Source organism: Pempheris klunzingeri, chromosome 5 (genome assembly GCF_042242105.1).
Source record: "Pempheris klunzingeri isolate RE-2024b chromosome 5, fPemKlu1.hap1, whole genome shotgun sequence".
In the NCBI taxonomy this organism is placed as follows: domain Eukaryota; kingdom Metazoa; phylum Chordata; class Actinopteri; order Acropomatiformes; family Pempheridae; genus Pempheris; species Pempheris klunzingeri.
The window spans coordinates 18,093,086-18,114,796 of record NC_092016.1 but is presented as its reverse complement, the minus strand read 5'-3'; the positions used below and the strand labels follow the sequence as shown (position 1 = coordinate 18,114,796).

Genomic DNA, 21,711 nt, shown 5'->3' with positions numbered 1-21,711 from the left:
TGAGTCAGAAAGCAACAGAGGGAAAGAAAACAGGAGAGAGGACACATCAGGGGACAGCGCGCTAATGATTTCAGCAAATGTTTCCGCTGGCCCATTAAGAAGTTGACTTTAGTGACGGATATTCAGTGCAAAACACACGTCTCTCTGAACAACACCACACACTTATACGCAAACATAGGTGACCAATGATACACCACAAATTCACACAATTATTCTTGCATACGTGCAGAAATTTGCCCAAACTCATTTCACCCAGGGGAACCTCCAAGTGCATTCATTAAAAAAATATTTAATTATGTGATCAATGTCTTGTTCCATTGAAATTATTGGCAGAGCTGATGTCTGGCCTGGTGATGCTACAGGGACATCAGATAGGCATCAACAATTGAATCAGAGGGAGATAGAAAGGGTAGTTTGTGTGTGTGTGTGTGTGTGTCAATCTATAAGGCCCAGGCTGAGAATCAAATGAGGAACAGATATTGATTTGGGATTTCAGAGACAGGGGCCAATAACAATTTGAGTGAGAAACACCTAAAGCATCAACAATTACCTTCTTAATTAAGCAAAATGATGTACAGATTAGAATGGGCTGCACAGCAAATTACAAAACACAAGGATGAAATGAAAATAAGATCAACGCCTGGGCTATTTGGAAACAGCTATTGGTTTCCACTGCTGTGTAAGTGTTCATCAAAATCCATTATGCCATAATGAGCAATAATAATTTATCACTTAAATTTAATGATTTACATTGCTTGAACAGTAAATCTTGTAGAGGAAACGCGATTACACACACTAATTTAACTGGAAATCAGCCAATTGTTTGTTGATAAAGACCCAAGTGAGCTCAAACACAAAGCTGGAGGAGGCTAGGTTTCAAGGCCGCAGCAGTCTGCTACCACATCTGGTCTCCAAACAAGAGGGGGTTGCATTTCTAAATAACAGCCCCAAACAAGGACAAGTCCAGCAGAACAAAGGGCAATCTTCTCTCACTTCTACATGATTAGTAGACGTCGTTAACTGTGAGCATTCATCAAGCCTTCATCCTTCAGATTTTGCCCCTCTCTTTAAGCAAAATATAAATTAAGCTGTTGCCTGTACAGTCTTATGATGTCACTCTAAATGATGAAATTATTGTCAAATGAGTTTAAAATGTGGTTGATTACAGAGAGCGGATACACCAGAGGCAGTGTGGCAGATTGGGACTGCCCCCTGTGAGGCTCTATTAAGGCACAGTGGTGCTTTGGGCCACAGCTTTGAGTACAGCCAAGGCTGATGGCAACACTGACCTAATGATGGCATTACATAAAAACTCAAATTATTACATATCATCATCTAGGGAGCATAAATATCTGTCAAACTTCAGGGCAACCAAACTATTGAGACCCTGAAGTAAAACTGTGCTGGTGAAACTAGATCAAAAGTCCTACGAAGGACCACCAAAGTCTCTGCGTGCACACAGATATTTCGCTGATATTTCACTGGATGGCGGCACTGGATGACTGGACTGGATTCATCCTGTTGGGAACCTGAATATAAGTAGTGATGCAACATTCCATTCAACCAACACCATCCAACAACTGTCGAGCCATTTCACACAACACCGAAATTGTTTACCTCATGGCGGTGCTCTTCTTCAGTCTTCAGGATTCATCCCATGGAGACCACGAACGCCTGTACCAAAGTGTCTGACTTTAACACAGCACAAAAAAGATTTGCATCCCGTCTCCCAGCAGTCAACACCGGTGTCTTTAACACCAACAAAGTAATTTCAGCTGCCTAAACCTAATTGAACCTTAAGCATAAAGGTGGCAAATCCGAAAATGCTCATTTGTAATGGTCATGTTGTGCTGGAAGGCACAGACAAACAATATTTTTACTGCTAGCTTGTTTTCTGATCTGTTTTGTTTTGGGGGACAACGAAAAATGAACTAACTCATCATTTATGTATGAGGACTTTTTGGTCAAAACACCTTCTGGTCAGCACCAGAATTTAATTCATTTATTCATTCAAGCAGTAAAAGATACTTCACAGAAAGCAAAGCAATTTTTCCCCATTCATTCCCTCCATAAAATTCATCTGCTTTTTAAATATTGCTGGTATCTCGCTTCTTTGCTGCATGATGTCCGCCTCTTCAATTCCCTCTCTTTCCTAGCTTCTGCCAGGTGCCAGTGTAATCTATGAAAAAGGATGTTCACATTAAAGTCAATAAGTCTGGTTATCAAAGTCAACATTCAGATGGGGTCGGGATTAAACAGAATTAAAGAATTGAGCCTATTCAATTGTGCATAAGTCTGGGCAAATGTGACCAGCTGCACAGACAAAATCTAATAGAATATTGAAGAATTGAAGGAGTGGGAATACCAGAGCGTGGTTGAGAGAGAGAGGAGGAGGAAAACAGAAGGACAGATGAGAGCATCAGGGCCAGAAGGTCATGTGATGGAGTGAGGCCAGGATGAAAAGAGGCACCAACGCTCCCAGCAGGCTTGGCCTGTTTTATAGCAATCATTTTGGCTTGGCCCACTGCTCACACCCGCAGGCTGCCTTCGTTTAGAAGACCACCAACTGTCGCAGGTGTTTTTTCACGGGCCAAAGTGGGCCGCTGATTCTCTGCCTTCCTGCCATGCCCTGGCCCTGTTCTGCATTTTTCATTATACTGCTTGGTGCTGTAGGCTATATTTGTGTTAGATAAAAAGACCCAGATTTGTGGGTAACATTGAGACTAACCTTGAGAATATTACGGCAGTGCTGTATGTCTACTAGATGTTGGAATGAACAAATATGCATAGCACCAGCGAATGAGTGACATATTTGAGCTATTGAAGTGTGAATTAGAATAGAAGGAGCAGCGGACAGCCATTGAGAACAAAAGAAAGTTGGAACAAGCAGGGAAGAAAGAATTGGTTCATACATAAGATTCAACAGTCAAGTGCATAAATATAGATGGATGTGTGAAAAGGGGTTTAGGGGGAAAGGGAGCATGAAATGTTTTAACTAAACTGAAAGTTATGGGTTTTAAGAGAGGTTTCATCAAGGGCGGGATAGAGTGGATAGTGTGGAGTTGAAAACTGTTCACAAAACCCAACACAAGGGAGGATGGTGAGATATAGCAGCGCTGCAGCTGGCTACAGGTTTCTAGAGAGGGCCAGAGGTGAAAGAGACTGTATTAGTCTGGGTGCAGCGAGAGCATGGAGACTGACCCCGAGAGGAGGAAGTTGGGCTCGAAGGGGTAAGAATCAGCACAGTGTGGGTGGGACTAGTAAGATCTGCAAGACTCGGGGATAATAAGCAACAACGCCATGGGGTTATAACTCATGCCTGGTTGCTCTGAGCTCTGATTGGAACAGCAAGGAGAGGGCAGGGAAGGGAAAATAAGGGGAGGGTGGTAGGGGATCCTGCTGAGAACCGGGCCTTTGATCACAGGGTGGAGAATTACCAGCTCAATGCCCACTGCTGCTGGGCCCCAACCCCAAAGCACCATGGGAAATATTCATATTCAAGTATCAACCCCTTTTTCTCTACAAATCCCTGATTCACTTCTTAGCATGCTTATGGACAGAAATACACACACATAGTCTACACGTTGACAGGTATACACACACACACACACACACACACACACACACACAAACAACTAAACTGCTTTGTTCTGTTGCCTTGCCTTGGGTGAACTCTCATTAGAGTCACTGCTGAAGAGCTACGCAGCTGTGGCACACAGTGACATAGGTCTCCACACACACACACACACATTCATATGTGTCAGCCAGCAGTGACACACTGAATCTGAAAAAGAGGGCAGCCATCAGAAGCATCTAAACAAGCTGAAACACAGTGGGAAGATAACGGTCTAAACATAGAGTCTAAACATATTTCTGACAGGATGAAATGGAGGGACCAGTTGCAATCACCTATGTAAGCGCCCCCTGACACGTACAGGACACGGCCACAAAACACACTAAAACATCATACGAATTTAGGTGCAGTAATAGAAAGTTAGAATAATATTTTGGTGTGTATCCTCGTACCCTCTGGAGCAAGCTTAAAGCATACCCTGCCGGCTCATACAGAGGTGTGTGTGTGTGTGTGTGTGGGCCGATGGGGGTTTCCCGCCTACTGTTAGGTGGAAGGAAATGTGACCGTGGAATGAGCATAGCTTTGATCGTTTCTAATCCTCAAAGGAGGGGGTGGGGGCCACCTCAGCACGTCGGCAGGGGAAGGCCAAATCCAGCATGAAGGGAGAAGTGTCTGTGCATGTTTGCGTGTTCTTCATTGCTGATACTATAGCTTAACTACACACACTTGAAAAAATGATGTGCTTCAAGTGTTTGGCAACAATGATTTTTTTTTTGAAGAAGGTAGGGAACGATCTGTCCTCCATAATGTTTGATGGGGCGACAAACTGCCTGCCATTGCTGAAGAGCCTTTAGGACCCAGCATGTCCGATAAATGTCAGTTGGGAGCAGAAAGCGTTGGCCTCTGTCTTTCTTTCCCTGTGGATAATTTAATTGAGAAAGTCTCATTAAATACCACTGCTGGTGGTGCCTGGGCTCAGACACATGCTGAGCCTGACCTTTCATCATAAGAACAATTAACATGACTGGATGCTCCTTTAACCAGACGGCCATTTTATTATCATTATCTTAATGGCAACTCGTACATCATGGTTAGAGTCAAACTCTGTTCACCAAGTTACGACTTCCAGTGAGTGAGTGAGGTGGGCACAGAGCATTGTGATTGGCTACAGCAGCAAGAGGCTCAGAACATCACCTCAAAGCGGCCACAGATGACAGAAAATAGATGTTAAATATGAGGGAGAGAAAGACGTTCATTGTACCCACTCGTTACTCCACTCAGTCACAAACAAACTCAGTCACTCTTTCATGGTAAAAGGATTCTATACACAGTGCAACTATGACTCAGGCACAGTGTGAATCCACAGATATTGGCTCAAGCAAGTTTTTTTTTTTTTTTCTGGTAGATTTCTAAGAGATTGTGTTACTTGCGTTGTTGCCATCTCTTTGGACGCAGATCCATGGGACTAAAGACTGACCGCGTTTGAAGAGACATATATACATTTTTAGAGACTGACCTCTGAAGGTGAAGCCTTCTCAAGGGATATAGTTTGTGTGCACATGAGAGAGGAAGCACAGAGCAGACAGAGAGCGGAGGAGAAAGGTGTCTGTGCAACTATTTATATGAAATCGTACGAGCGCATTAATAGAGGTGTGCTTGGTATTCAACCCACAGGTAGGGATCACAAGGCCACTCTGAAACAGTCCAAGCTACCTTGGGACGGCTCCAGCTCTCACTTCAGAGTACTCCTGTATACATGCGAGACCCTGCAGGCCACTCAGAGGTGTGGTTAAAATTGGAACACATTCATCTCAATCCCCCTGCCTGCCAGCACTAATGGATGTTAGCCTGTTTCGGAGAGACAATGAAACCGGAGAAAGACAGCAGGCTCCTGTGGTGTATCCGGACATGAGTGCAAAATACAAACACAGTTAATCCCTCCGTGCTATTGTGTATATTATACATGATTCGAATTCAACAGCAGCATCTTCTTAGCCTTGAAAGCAAAGCCCACTTCCCATCATTGTTTCACAGTAGCCCTGGTGTGTCAGTTTACTGCAATTATTTTGGAAAACAGAATTACATTCCATTTTGCTCCATCTCCCACTGTCTGCCCTTTGTTATAAGTCCCATGTCACATTTCCTTTACTGCAAATAAAAAGTGCATCAATAATTCTAAGGTGTGATTGAATGCAGACTTCTAGGCGACTGACAGAAACTTAGCTGCCTTGCTGGAAAGGTATTTTTAAAATGGCTCTAAAGCTCCTTCAATGCAATAACACTTGCCTTTTTGCTTTAAGCTCAATCTACACGTCATGAAACATTTTCTGTCTGTTACAGAATTTGGATCCAGGTGCAGTGTCTGCCTCGCGCCTTGTTTACAGTTTTTATTTCTCTACTTTTCATCCCTTTCAAACTGCACCTCAGCTCGCACACTATTTATTATGTCTCTCTCCGCCTGTAATGCAATTCTGTCTTTTTCGGCAGAAAAAGTATTGCCCCTCGAGACCACACCTTTATTCACTCTCTTAAAAAGGAGAGGCAAAATCACAAACATAAGAGAGTAGAGATGTCTATTCTGTCAATTTACTGCTCCAGTTTTGGAGAAATCCATCAAAAATTGCAAAACTCCTTAGGTAAAAAGTAAAAGAATGTCATAATTTCTTTTGATTTATCCTCTTGTGGTTTATACTTTATAATTTAGTGAACTCTATAACTCTACTCTATTGGGAGTTTGTGGGCTACATTACTAATTATGCAGAAATGCTATATAACTGTAGTGTATTGACTGTAGTCTCTTAGCAGCAATATCACGAGCAATATCTGGATTTCTATGCAGTGGAAGTGTTGAAGTGTTTGTGATGCTGCGGAGATAGAAATTCAGTCTTTCCCCTTGCTGAGCAGAGGTCATTAGCACATCTGTCATACCTGCAAGTGTTGGTTCTACGCGTGTAGGTGCCTTGGAGAACAAGTATAGCTGCGCCAAAGAGGTGGCAGACACATCAACAGAAAACAGGAAACTGAGAGGTGTTAGAGTCCTCCTCTGTAAAAAAAGAGAGGAGGATGAATGGTATCAATCTTTTAAATTCAGTTCTACGCGTCTTCTAGTTGAGAGGAGGTTTTAGTTCAGGGAAAGACCCTCGCTGAGGGATAGAAGTTCTTATAAAGACAAAAGAGTGCATGTTTAGTTAATGTCTTATCGTTACGGCATCCAATTAGAATCTACTTTTTAAGCTGCTTGTCATCTTGATTAAGCGGTCACCATGGGGAGTCTGCCAAAGAAACATTTTGTAAAGATGGGAAGAATGAGGACAGAGAGTAATGTGACATGTCAGTAAAGAGCTTTATGAATAAACTCATATTGACTGTACACATTCTTACTGATAGTGACGTTCAAGTGTCTATATTTTCTATAAACTTTTTCTATTTCCCCGTCTAAACTTAGAAGTGTACATGAAAAATATAGGCAAATGTATTATATGTATAATTGTAACAACAATAAATGTGTTGTACGTCTATCCGGAAAATATTGATGCACTGTTAAGAGTGTTTTACAAGGAGCATAATCTCATTTCACAAAAAAAACATTATTCTATCTCCAAGATCGCAGTCACATTTGCTTGGAAAGCACTCAGGGAAATTTCAAAGAACAAAGATTTGTGCTAATTCCTGGCATTTTTATGCTGCCATTACTTATTCCATGAACAAAAGAGAACCCTCTAGTATGGCCAAAATCTACTGTGGAGCAGTGCTGGCTAGATAGAGCAAATGATAATAAATTCTATCTGAACCTCAAAGTGGCAGTGTGACTACATTGTGGGATTCATCAGTTTTTATAGGAACTAGTGTATTAATATCTACCCTTTGCCCTTTTTCCACACAGGCTTCGTTCGTTAAACGGAACTACACAAATGCATAACATGTTTCCTACAGCTTGATGGAGCAAATGAGCTCCCCATTGTGCATACCGTGTAGCAGTTTGGTGGATTTGTCCCAATTGGCTGAACAGGTACATGTAAATCTCAATGTGCTGTTCAGCATCAGAAGGTGGACAAACGTGTACAGAAGACTGTGAAGTTGAACGGATGGTTTACTTTCTGACCTGACCATGGTTAAGGTAGGGAATGACATAGCAAAGCTGACAGATAACACAATAGCTTCCTCCATTGCTTTCAAAAATGCATTTCTGAGCCCACTTCTAAGACTGCCAGCAAGCACTACTCTTGGCAGCAACTCACGCAACCTTGAAGTTGAAAACTCAAGCAACATCTGTTATGTTATACTTCATTAGCCACTGTGAGGAAATGTGTCCTTTGTATTTGACCCATTTAGCAACAGTGGCAGCTGTGTTGCAGCCCCAAAGAACCAAATCAAGGTCTAAGTCTAGTGCGTTAGTCAAGGGTAATGTTAGGTGAGTTCTCAATCCTTTACATTGTAAGTTTTTTGAGGTGGGAGGAAAACCTGGTCCCCAGGTGGGGTTGGAAGACAGGACTTACTTAGTGCAGTGACTGTGCTAATCACAGAGCCACCTTGCCAGGTTTTGGCCTGTTGCCTTCATCGGATTAAACTGGTCGTGATTAGTCTCAGTGCTTCTTGAGATTTCATTCTTAGGGTTGTCTCCCTTCTCCTTTCACCTTGCAAATGCAACTTCCGGCTTCAGTAAATTGCAGCAAAGTGTGCCAAGCCTTTCCTTTTAATAAACAAAGAGCATCATTTTGATTTTTGATTTTTTTTTCCAAATGGTTAACTGATTTCACTGGTTTCCCTCCAAATGCTGCCTTTGACTTATTTCGAATCATTTCCACACTAGAATCTCCAGTCTTTTCCCGAACAGCTTGATGAATGGGGGCCACTGACACTAAGCTACTAACTGAAGGAAAGCTATTTGTACAACAGCAGGCATTTAAGTCTGCTACTCTCGTGCATGTGAGTCTACAAATTATTTGAAGTGATAGCGTTTGAGCTCCCTGTATTAGAGTGAAGAGAAACAAATAAACTGAAGGGATAACAGGGCGCCCCTGCTGTAATCTAAAGGTCATCACAAAATTGTACAAAATGTTTTCCAGCTACCACATAGTAAAAAACACATATACCCTATTTATACAGTATCTGTATAAATACAGTACAGTCTGGCAAACCCAATGAGGACAACAGTACGTAAGCAGTAAGTTTGATGGTTGACTCTGTCCCTGATAAAACTGCTAATGCTATCTATCTCATCAAACATGGAGGCATGTATCTAATCTCATAGCCTTGGGGCAGACCTCGAGGCCAGACGGCTGCACCCTTCCTCTCCTCAGGCCAGGCCGGGGCAATTACTACTGCTGCTTCACACATAGACCTGTGTCACCAGCACAATTAACAAGCTCCAGAGGAGCCTGGGCAACCAGAAAGGGACAGACTGTGTACACAGCATGAATGATGAGAGACATGAGGAAGGATGAGGGATGAGGGATGAGGAAGAGATGGAGGGGAAAACAGGAGTGGATCAAGGAGGGCTGCCAGGTTTTTGTGAACGGTTAGTGTAGGTGGATGTCAAAGTCTGTGAAAAGAAAGAACACATCATTTTAAGATGCATGCAGACACATTCGTGTCAACTGAGAGATTTAATATTCTGTTTTGATATTACAGTATAGACATATATTGTTTATATTTCCAAGCAGAGATTTTGGAGAGGGAGCCTGCAAATGTTATATTTTGCTTCCCACTTCTCTACATTCTACATTCATCCTTGTTGTGAGGATGATTCATCACAGCTGTGACAGAGAGAGTATAATGTGTTACAGCTCCCAGAAGGAACAGCAGTAGGTGTTATCTAGGCGGGATGTTCATTTTATTCAGAGGCACGTTCCATTATCAGCTGGAGGAAACCAAGCATCCCGGCTCCTTTCCACTGCATCCACGCCATCATGATCCCCATCTCTATTACCTTGCATGTGAACAGTTTTATGTCTCCCCATTGCAAGCTTAATTCTGACCTCTAATCTTCATTCTAAAACCCGGTATGAGCCTGCTCATCTGCTGCTTTTGATCACAGTATCCCCTCGTCTCCTTTCCCTTCCTAATCTACAGTTCATTTACTTGTCCGCGTTGGACAGTCAGACAGGAAAAAAATTGCACAGAGGTTAGAGGCAGAGGCCCTAAGGTGTCTTTGCTGAGTTGGGGATGTAAGACTGATGGAGGCTGTCGAGAGGAGAGATGGATTCCCCGGTCGTCTTGTCCCCACCCATCCATTGTGCATGAGCTAGGGCGGCCAGACAGCTGCCAGTACCTGCCACCTCTGACAGATGCCTCCTGTCAGTCAGTACGGGAGGGTCCACAATCTGCATCACCTTCTCGCTGGCAGGATCTCATATGTGCCAAAAATCAACGACTGGGAGGAGATTGATTTGTTCCCTGTTCGCGTTTCTCAGAAGTGCTTTAGCCTTTTGTTGAACACGTTAAATGAAATGGAAACAAGCTAGTGGTGATACCGCAAGCGTGACTACAAACACAATAAACATAGAGAGCACTTCCTAGCATTACGAAATGTCAGTTTTGCATCTTATCTGCATCTTCTTCTTCTTCTTAGCCAATATGCTAATTTTGTCTGCTCTCCACCTCCCACTTTGGATATAAAATGCATAGTAAACGCCACAAACCCTCCCACCACAAGGGAAGAAAATGCTCAAATTAAAGATGACACTATTTTTGAGTCTTGTAATAGTCATGAACCCAAAGCAGTAGAACAGCAACAGTGGAAAATGTAAAAATACGGGTTAGCGTCCCTTGGTTGATGCCTATTTCCTTGTTTTCGTGTGCTTGTGTGTGTGTAAAGTGGCCGAGGGGGAAGATGAATAAGAAAGTGCATTAACTGTGAGACAAGCAATACATTCTCTTGAATGGTACAAGAGGTGTGTGTCTCTGCAAATAAACTGCCATTTTTCACAGGCTAATGCTCATCTTCAAAAATACTTAAAAGGACCCATGTACAGACACACATGCAGCGTGCGCACACATGCATCACAGAGCAATATGTGGTCTGTTATCAGAGAAGTTTCCTATTTCTGTTCCAGCTCTTGCATGCTAATAAACAGAATCGTTAAGTCATACTGGGACGATGGGCGGTGGAGCTGCTCCGCACTGACTCTAACTGTCTTTTAAATGATGGGAGAGAGAAATAGGCTCCATTAAAAGCAGCAATCAAAGCTGCATCACCACTAGCAAGCATGTCACGTCGCTAATTCAATCTCACAACCCATGAAGCAATTAATTCACGTCAATACATACACACAAATAGTCTCTTTATGCCCATCAGGAAGGGGGAGGTCTTAAGGTCGTGGTGGTGTTTATTTTTCGCACCTCTGTGTGAACATGCTCAGCGAAGTGAACCTGGAAGAGGTGTAATTGGGTGTGGAAAAAAAAAAAGAGAATCTTGTGGTCTCCCTGGCGAAATTAGATCAGACAATCTTCTCCTCTCCATTTCCTCCACAGACGACGGGCACATTGTACCCCCTCCGGTTTGTTATTATTTCTTTGATCAGGATGGACTCCAAGACAGAGAGGCGATGCAGATGACGGGATAATGATTATTCCCTGAAACCAGCCTCCCTTTGATAGCGTCTAGCTGTGCCTCCTCCCGGCTAACTTAAATCAATTCAGCCACACTAAAACTCACGCAAGAAGAAGAAGAAGAAGAAAAATCTCTAAAAGGGTTTGAGTGCTCTTGTGCTTGGTCAGTCTGCAGTGGCTTAGTGAAGGCTGAGGATCAATGCCTCATGTGGTAAATCATTAAGCCCCATTATTTCAGTAAGGGGAAACTCACAAGAGAATGCAAACCCAGATGTGTTACCACCCAGATAGCAATGACCATGGCTAAATGAGTTTCTCCAAGTCAATATCTCAATGCAGAGATATCGGACATGCTGAGAAAGCATTCTTGGGTTGATGAAGCAGCTCTGGTAGAGAGCAGGTGTGAAAGCAATATGGGCCACGTGGGGTGATTTTTGAGAGGGCAAGAGAAGTGAAGTGAGAGAGAAAAATGAACAGAGGCAGAGACAAAAGCTTTCTGATTGAGGCTGTGAGTTGATGAAAGTGGGTTCTGGCTTGTCTGGGTCTGTAGGCATGAAACCAGTCTGCATTTAAATGCATCTGTGGAGATGAAGAGACCCTAAAGAGCTCTCCTGCTCCATCACCCCCTTTGTTCCCAACCCACCAATCCCCAGTCCTATCTGGATGGGTTGCTGCTTTGAATCGTGATGAAGGAAAACTAAAAATCGTACCTGTCTTGATTTCGCTCTTTACAGCATATCATTTTTTCACCCATTGTCACATACCTTTCAGCTTTTCTGATAATAGTGTCTTGGATGACTGATAGTTTTCAGCTGTCTGTGAAGACAAATAACGCACAAAGTGTTGCTAAAGTGAAAATATGAATGCCATCTTCAACACCCAATCTAAAAAAACAGGCTATTTATTTATAGATTTAAGACAAAAATAGACAAATAAAAACAAGAGGAAACATCAGACAGTCACACTGACTGTCTGTTGTTGCACTAGAATAAAGAATGAGCTATTGGAGTTATTTCAATAAGCTGTTGACACACCAAGTTTTCCCTTGGGTGGGTACAAAACCCTCTGTGCACTTTAGTGCAGTGCTACTCTAGTGAAGTCATGTTGTTGTCAAACATGTCCCACATGTTATGGGTGGCACCGCTTTCAAATATTGAATCAAGGCAATGGCATCAACCACATTAAAATCAAACTGCTGATACAGACAGACCCGGGGCAGTGAATCATGACTGAAAGCTATGGCTGAGCGAGTCAAGGTAGAAAGTGCGTGCACTCGTCTGGACTGTAATCCGTCACATGCTGCAAATTGGCCAGGAGTAATGAGCCTTTACATTACAGTACATATAAAGCTGATACTGCTGGAGTGCTATTTTGCACAGTTAAACTACAGTTCGATTTTCACTGAACAAAGGCTCAGTAGCATTCGCCAATCAATAGGTGTCAAAGTGTCCCCTGCTTCTGATAACAGACCTGACGAGCACGTAAGGAAGTGTGCACAGATATACAAGCATAAAGAATCAGCGGTAGGGCAGAGGATGGAGGGGTGAAGGCAACTAGATACTGAAAAGTACAAGAGACACCATTATAGAACAGAAGTAGAGAAACTTAGATCTCTTAAAAGTTTTTACAATCAAAATATAACAGCCAGAACACCTTTGTAATGTATTCTCTCTGCGACTTAAGGCATCGTGGCATCTGACAAATGCTCCCTTTCTTTGTCTGAGAGCGTCCAGAATGTTTGTCAAAATGACAGAACAGAAATGATACTACGAATAAATGAAGTGTAAAGCGCGCCGTGTCACAGAAGTTCCCATTTCTGACATCTGCTGGGCTTAACAGATGCTCCGCTCGGCTGCCTTGCAGGGCTCCTCTCTGCGTCAGACAGGCTCACCAGTAAGCCAAGGATCTGACTGGCTGTGGAAAGTGAGCCTGATGGTAATTGATCGCACATAACTTGCTTGCTTCAATTAAAGAAAGTTAGTAGCTAAAGAGGAATTAAAAAAGTTTGAGAGCAGAAAAGACGTGGCCATCCATATTTGTCACAGCAGCCTTCGTCAAGGTCAGTTCACTGCCAGCAGGCACCGAGGCAGAGGGAGGCGGGGGGGGAGGGGGCAGGGTAAAAAGGACACGGCTGACAGAGAGAGAGAGAGAGACGGCCAGTCTGACAGCTCAGCTGGGCTGACGGCCGGCTGAGGCAGACGTTGAAGGACAGGTGGATGTAGTTAGAGCCTGCTGGTATTAAGGGGCGTGGTCCATGGATGGTCCAGAATCATTGTCTTCAAAGTCCCGTGGGTCCATGGGGTCTGCCCTCGGCTCTGGTAACCTGGAAAAAAGGAGGCCGAAACAGAGCAGAGACAAATTACATGAGTGCAAGTCCTCCTGTTGACTCCTCTCTCTTTCACAAACACCTGCATGAACCCCCACAAACCCACGCCCCAACCACATGCAGCCTCCCCTACACCACGCAACATATTATGGAAATATAATAAACCTTTGTGAAATGTAATCAGCTTCAATCAAGCTACGCCTTAAGTAGAAATCATCCATTCTGTCGGTTTTATATTAGCGGCTCTGCGGTGACAGAGACAAAGTGTTAGCTAAATTGCAGGGACCTGTAGCGATTCGAGCCTGGCTGATAGATTCAATTTCACTGGAGACAGTCTACACTAATCATATGCTCTAATTGGACAACGTCGTAAGGGTGATAGAGCACTTCTCCTCCCTGAGTAGCAACTCTCTTCTGAAACTTGTCACATTCCACCCTCTGTCCCTCTTATTATGATTTCTCCCCCTACATCTATGGTACCACATCCATTTTCAAAAGGCTACATGTCAGCACGTTTTTCTATACACACGCTTACTGGATGGGGAAGCTGTTTAATTCAATGAGATTCAATGCACTTTAGAGCTATGCCATCTAATTTCACCGCTCAAATGTTTTCTTTTCAAACGAACACATCCTATGACCTTGGCCTGCTAGTTTGCATTTATATTTGTAAATTTTACTATCATCTATCAGAGCAAGGATCTACAAAGTAGAGATTATTCCACTCAAATCTCTGATGTCATACTAATGTACAGTTTTATGGAGGCGCAAGCTGGAGTAGAAGTGAAGTTAACTACTATGACAGCTCGACTGACTGTGCACTTTTTTTTGGTTTAGATCTGATATATGTGACAAATTCAAGGTCAGAACTGACATCGTTGTTACAAAATGCATTTCGATGTAAAAAAGAAAAAAAAAAGAATCCAAGCACTGTTTGTTCACTGTCATTTAAGCAACTACTGTATATCAGTATGTAACCGCAGTGCTGATGTGATACTTTGCTCTCTGGTTATTACATTTGGAAGGAGCAAGCAATAAGCAATATTATCTCTATCTAGTTTAACAACACATTAAACTAAATGAATGAATCATTCTCCCCTTAAGCACAGTGAGCATTAACTAAATTAATAAAAAAAAAACAATACAGAATTTAGTGTTGCAGTAACGATATAATGAGACACTCATCACATGTGCAAAGCAGTGCACGTGTGATGCAGATGCAATGCAAAATATTTCAGTAAAATGCTTTTTGTAGTTGGTGTTGTTGAATGGGCAGCGTCCAGAGCTGGTGATGAAAAAACAGCCAAAAACACCAAGTCACCCTCCGTTTGTAATTTTTTCTATTCCAAACACACAAAGGTTTACAGTCCAGTATTTGGTCTGTAAATGGTCCGTATTTGTATATAGTCTACTCAAAGCCCTTTTACTTTACATCCTCATTTACTCATCATTAATTCAGGAGGAATCTAAGTTGGAGGAGACTAATCTTTTACACACATTCACAGAGGAGCAAGGGGCTGACTCATAGGAGCCGGGGATCGAACCACCAACCTTCCGATTGACGGACGACCCACTCCACCTCTGAGCCACAGCCGCCCTATTTAAAACCTTGTTGCAAATAATGGGCTTCAAATGAAACGAAGTGCCTGTCAAGTTACAATGCGGAACATCTGCCTCAATATTGAACTGAAAATAAAGAAATGGTCGATTGTGGTTAGCCACAAGTCAGAGTCACCACTGACGACAAGATGTGTGCTGCACCACCGTTCCACCTTCGCCACCTCCGTTCTCCCGCCCACGTTGTGGAGAGCGCAATCTCCACGGTGGTTTTCTTTCCTTTCTCAGCTGCTTCGGCACATTTCTCAGATCAGAATTGAAATTCTCAAAACTGCTTGTTCAACCTCTCCACCATCTAGTCATTTATGCGTGCCCTAAAAACAATATCTCAGTCCTCTGAACAAATTACAAATGTTTGTGCGCATTCACGCAAATGATTATGTACAATTGTCTGCTGTTTCCTGCATTATTAATTTGCTTATGACATGTTAATAAAAAATGTATTATGTTGGTTTTCTGCTGAATAGTCTTATCCCCCATAACATCTAAGCATTAGTTAATTGCATAACTAATCACATACAAAGTGGTTGAAGCAGTTGTCACAATCTGTCAAGCATATTTTCCACACATTTCTATTAAGATTTTTTTTTTTTGTAAATGTGTCCTGAATTGATAAATTTACTCGAAGGTGAAACTGACTTTCAATAATGAAGTGGAATGTGTCAAGTGTTTAATCAACCAATGACCAACCAGTTCACTAAAATAGCTCATGTACTGCGCTGCGTGCACAGCTCAGCTTTAGGTGTATTTCCTTGGTTCACATTTTTAATTTTGTATTTCTATATTTTCATATCTTGTTCTTCTCTGTGCTGTAATTTGTTAACATTGACCATGTCATTGCAATACAAACAGTATAAACAGGTGTGTAAGTGTGAATCCTGTCCCATCTCTCTGCACATTCAGCAATGTGTAACTTTGTACTGTTGAAAATTGATACACAGTATGCCGCGCAGAGAAAGTGCAGCCTCGAGCATTTTCAATCACTGTCATCAAAATCTCATCGAAGCAACGGTTTACCTCAGAAAATACACCGTCGTACTGGCAACATGGCTAAGCATTTTGACAATCTGATAGCGCTAACATGTTCATTGGCATATACATATTTACCTTTGAGAGATAAACTAATTTGATTTTGAGCAAGCCATCAGCTTTTGCAGGTAGTCCATTGTATGGTGCTGTTTGTACGAATTGTTTGGAGAGATGCGCTTACTGTTTTGCAAATGTTAGGGATGATCTGAAAAATGTACAAAAACAACAGAGACTCCAACAGGCAGCGATATCGTTCTGATATCTTTCTGCTCCCTCAGTATTGCTGTCTGACATACTTCTGTTGGCAGAAACAAAGAGCTGCTTCCTTTCCCTTCCTGCTCCTCCTCTAGAAGCACATCACTATAACACAAACTCACAACAGGGCACCGCATCAAAGAGGAGCCGCAAATATTTGCGCACACACACACACACACACACACACACACACACACACACACACACACACACACACACACACACACACACACACACACACACACACACACACACACACACACACACACACACACACACACACACGAGTGCACTCTAGCACACGTGTGTCCGCCCACAAGCGGAGCGGTGAAATCTTTCGATGGCCTCTAAACTAAGTGGATTAACACCAAACGCTTTGTGGTCAAATCCTAAACGGCACTTTTAGGTTTTAACAATGCCAGCAGCAATATGCTTGCACTGACACACACACACACACACACACCTTGGCATAAAGTGCCAACATAGTGACTGCCAAAGGAAATGATGATGTTGGACAGAGTCTATACACACACACATACAGTGTTAGTCGCTGTATAGTTATTTCATCTCTCATAAGTATACATGCGCAGCATTAATTATTCAAAAGCGCTATACTGTAGCCATTCAAATTCTTGGCAAAGTTACCACTTGTGCTTATTCTTTCACACCAATTTTATTCTGTATTCAAATTGTCCGAGGCTGTTCACTCTTTATTGTCGGTGCAGTACACATAATTCTGTACTGAGCTCAGGGTTCCTACACAGCTCCCTCCTGTCTGAGACCGTGTTTTGGGGTAAAACGTTGGCAGACTTATTTGTTTAAGGCAATTTCATCTTGCGACTCCAGTGAACCAAAACAGTCACCCTGCTCGTCATAAAAAAATAAATTATTAGGAAAAAAAAAAATTTAATTACAAATATATTTATATGGCACAAAGCGGGGCCTCCACTATGGAGGCAAATGAACTATTTATATTCAAACGGTCCTTGCTAAGCCTTAGGACACATGGATGTAATAACTTATTTATTCCCCCCCGCAGGAGAAAGGCCATTGCTTGAGAATGAGAGAGAGAGGGAGAGAGAGAGAGCATGGCAGCAAATGGGATGGGTGGCAGAGAGAAAAGACAGAGTGTAGCTCGAGCATGCAACAAAATGTCAGTGGGTGGGTGATAAATCCCCCACAAGTTAAAGCCCTTGCTTTGTTCTCTTTTTCGGTCTGTTCATCTTTCCTGGCCTAAGTAAAAGATCACTTTTGTGTGTGTACGTGTCCTAGTGTCTGGGTTCTTTCCGTCCATGACTTATTCATCAGCTTTAATGCAGTCGATGTATTATTGATCAGGACTGATCATTGCCTCCTCCCCTTGGTGTGACCATGGCCTGCGGACAGCGGCGAGCTGAGGGCTGGGAGGCCGCCTCTATAGCTCACTGTCTGGTCTTCAGTGAAACACACTGGCTGTGCTCTTGGGTGATGGATGGATGGCTGGTGTGTGGAACTTTGGGACATTGTGTGTGTGTGTGAGAGAGAGAGATAAGAGTTTCGATGGGACTGATAGACTAGAACAAAGCTAATCTTCCTAATGTCTCCTCTCTGAGTGAAACAGAAAAGTTTCTCCAATAGCCCTAAAATGAACCCATCGCTCATGAGAGAAAACCTCTGGCTCCCTGCGAGGAAAACAGAGTGAAGGGACGTGCGTGATGTTGCTTAGACTCTGACTTTTGTCTCTCTCATTCTACTCCTATTTTGGCCTCAACTCCGTGGAGCTCTCTGGGAGATAGAGGAGGGAGGGGTCCGTGCCCTGATTAAGTTTGAATTCCCTGCTCTTGGCAGAGAAGCTGCAGGACTCCTAAGTCATCATCCGGAAACACTCCCATCAGGCCGTGGCAGCCTTGCCAGCTTGATCCAGCCTCATTGCCATATGAATAATCATACTGCAGTAGTTTGGATATGCTGAATGGGTCTGAGGTGTGCGTGTGTGTGTGTGTAAAAAGATGGAGAGAGGGGAAAGGGAGGAGCTGAAGAGCAAATTGGAGGTTGCTGATAGGGGAGTGAGGTTCTTCTTGATTAAGCAAAGAGGTTGAATAGGAATAAGGCTGTGTACATAGTGCTGGTGGCAATCATCCTCAGGAGAAAATAACTATTACAATTTGCATTTCCAAACAGTGGTGATGCCATCTAAGCGTACTCCATCACATAAGACGGCAGGGCCCATTTCTCAAGCCCCGGAGGCCTGTGGGGTTTGGTCTAATGAGAGAGGCTCCTTAATGGTTATTGATAGAGCCCAGTAGGACAGACTCTTACCCTTTCTCTCCAGTGAAGCAGTGCTCTCTGCCACTATTTAATGAAGTAAATCTTGTCGCCTCTGCGGGATGATTTAACACCACAAACAGCTTTGTGACGAGAGATGACTGTGATATTGAAAAATAGATCAAATAAAGGAGTAAAATGGGGAAAGAAAGGAGTGTAGATGACGTGAGGAGGGGAGAGTGGATGTTTAAAAAACAGGTATTGATTTGAGGATGGCGATCTAATATTAAAAAAAAGGGAAAGGCATACTGTAGACTATTATGAGTAATTTAGCTTCTCCGCACTAATGCTCTGCTGGATCTAATTGGTCATTGTCCTGGAAAGGCTTACATCCCTCTCCCTCTCCTGCCATCTTTCTGCCAACTTCCCCTCTTCTCTCTATGGATTTATGTTCTCTCCTTTTCATCTGACAGCCCTGTTGTGGGCTGTGTAATTGAGAGAAAAAAAAAAAAAACCCTGCACACACCTTTCATTTAGAGCATCCCTGTGATCTTCCCAACACTTTGCACCACGATGATCCTGCCGGCTGGAATTTGAGATATGGATGTATCCTAATGAGGAGAAATGTGAAGGAAAAATCGAGCAGGGCAAAGGCCTGACATGGAGATGTGGAGAAAGACATAAGGGAGGAAAAGACAATTTATCAGAGCTTCAGGAAAGAGAACAAAAGGAGGAGAACCAGAGAGCTGGCAGGATGGGATCACAGCTTGTTGCTCTGAGGTGAAGAGTAAGTGTGGGAGCCACGACTAGCACATTTTTTAGGAGTTTCTATTAAAGTTCTATTGTCACAGGTTACTCGGCCATGATCAGGGAAGAGCACTTGTGAGCGCTGCCAGGAACACAATCATCAGTAGTCTTTTTGATATGTGGCTCTAAGTTGCAATTCTAAGAACTTACATTTTCTAAAATAAGGTGCATTTACTTCACTTGAGGTAACAAAGAAGACAACGTAGGGCTGTCACCAGCTACTGCCACTGTGTAAATTAAACTGTATGAAAAAAGCACATCAAATCACAAACCAATTTCCTTTGCAAATATATTTGCACTAAAAGCATAACAACTGGAAGGAAATAAAAAAGTCTCAGAGGCTAATGATAACTGAATAAATAAAGACATCTTATTTCAGGGGAGAGACGCCTTTTGCAGTTGATTACTTTTATAAAACAAACTGCTTATTTTAGAAGTTTCAGCTGTTTTTTTATTAATTATGCACTGTGCTGAAACTCAGCCTAATTACAATAATAATTAACTCACTTAGCAACTGATACAAGAAAATTGTCAACATTTTCAAGAGCTGATTATACGTTCCTTCCTAATCAGCATAAATGTTCTGGGTCTGTGTCTCCTGGAGCTCCTTAAGCTGGTTTTACTTTTATCTTCAAGTGTTTCATACAGGATATACAGGAAAACACGTGACCTGAATATGATGTTAAACATTTAAAGCTCAATGCAAATAAACTGGAATATTGTTTTATTCAAATTCTGTACTATTGCAAACATTAACGGTAAGTGTCATTCATACGGGCTCCTTATCTAAAAAAAAACCCAACAAAAAACAAATATCTTACATCATGCCAGCTCATTTAAAATAACGCTGCTCAAGTTTTGACTGTTATATAAAAAAAAAGACTTTGCACTTTGCCCTGAATTTGTTGCTACCTGTACTGTTATTTCTAAAATAGACTTCTTACTTCTTAAGCATGACTGCCCCATTGTACAGCACAGACCTATTGACTACATATGAGTTGCAGAGACTGTGATCTTTAGATAAGACCTGTCTCATTTTTTCCCAGCTGAATACTAAACGTAAGGTTTTCACACTTCAGAATAACATACCTGACAGAGATTGGGTTCGAGAGGTCAGTAAAATCTTTCAAGTCTTTTCAGTAATACCTTTTTTATGCCGTTTTATGTTTCTTTTAATCCAACGATGTCTACTGTGATTTGATGACTTCCCTTTATTTCTATTTTATTTATTTATTTCTAAAACATCTTCTGTATAATAAATCATTTTCCTTTAGAAACGGAGAGCTTGTCCTGTCATGGCAAAAACAGAAAAACCTCAGGGAGTGTGACAGCGGCTATTGAGGAGCGAGGACTCTATTAAAATTCCGTGGTGAGAGGCGGCTATGTGGGCACAGGTGCTAGCAGCTCTGCAGGTGCTGGAGGTGGACGGCAGAGAGGACGGCTCACAGCGCGGATCTCATGACTGTGGTGCTTTTAAATCACTACAGGATCTGTATATATGATGCAGTTTTGATTAAGTGAAGCACATGAATATGCAGAAATGCACAAACATGCCTGTCAACTGGATTATGTAACAATTAAGCGTCACATAACGACACATAAATAGGTGACATGCTGGAGGAGGCCGGATGGAGGAAAAACAAGAAAAAAGCACAACTGATATGGTGTTTAGGTTTTATTTGCCATAAAAACAAAAACTAAACAGAATATCAGTTTTAGTTGGGCTTGCTCAGAGTTGCGTTTAAATGTACAAATTGATAAATCTAGGAGGTTTATGAACAGCTCCAAAAAACATCAATGAGAAGGCTGTTTCCCAAATGTTTCTCCTTAAGCAAAAACAGTTGCCATGTCTGATGTTCTCCGATGGAGCAGCACACACATGCTCATACTTTGCAAAGCAGACACGTATAGGGATTCACGATGCTAGTGATTTGCCTTGAGACAAAGAAAACAACCACAACATTGTTCTTCCTCCCCGAGAGGGAAGAGTAATCTACACGGGTGTCAAAACTCCCTGGGCGTTTTAATGATAAATCCGTAAAATTTCTTTATAGCCTGCGTCTGTGCACCAGCCCCTGTTGAGCCCCAGTCACAGCTGTATTGACTTTGTTTACATAATGATTTATTGAGCTAGGGTGACACTTTTCCCCATAAATATAAACTGTCTATGCTCATAATATCCACACTGACCACCACAAACTGTTCTGATTTCATATTTAAAATGACAGCCTGATCAAGCCCAGAAAAGTGTTACCCTCTATCACTGATGACATAAGTCTTTATGTAATTACATTTCACTTTGGGGTGA

At 42.3% G+C, this 21,711-nt stretch overlaps 1 protein-coding gene across 2 annotated transcripts in view; it reads right to left on the bottom strand.

Annotated features, from left to right (window-relative positions):
* Positions 1-12,012: 12,012 nt before the first annotated feature.
* Positions 12,013-21,711, bottom strand: part of trim44 (tripartite motif containing 44) — a 42,878-nt gene continuing 33,179 nt past the window's right edge. For both annotated transcript variants that reach the window (XM_070830691.1, XM_070830690.1), the window contains exon 6: positions 12,013-13,448. In XM_070830691.1, coding sequence (XP_070686792.1) covers positions 13,364-13,448 — 85 coding nt within the window. In that variant the 3' untranslated portion in view covers positions 12,013-13,363. The remainder of the gene's footprint in view (positions 13,449-21,711) is intronic.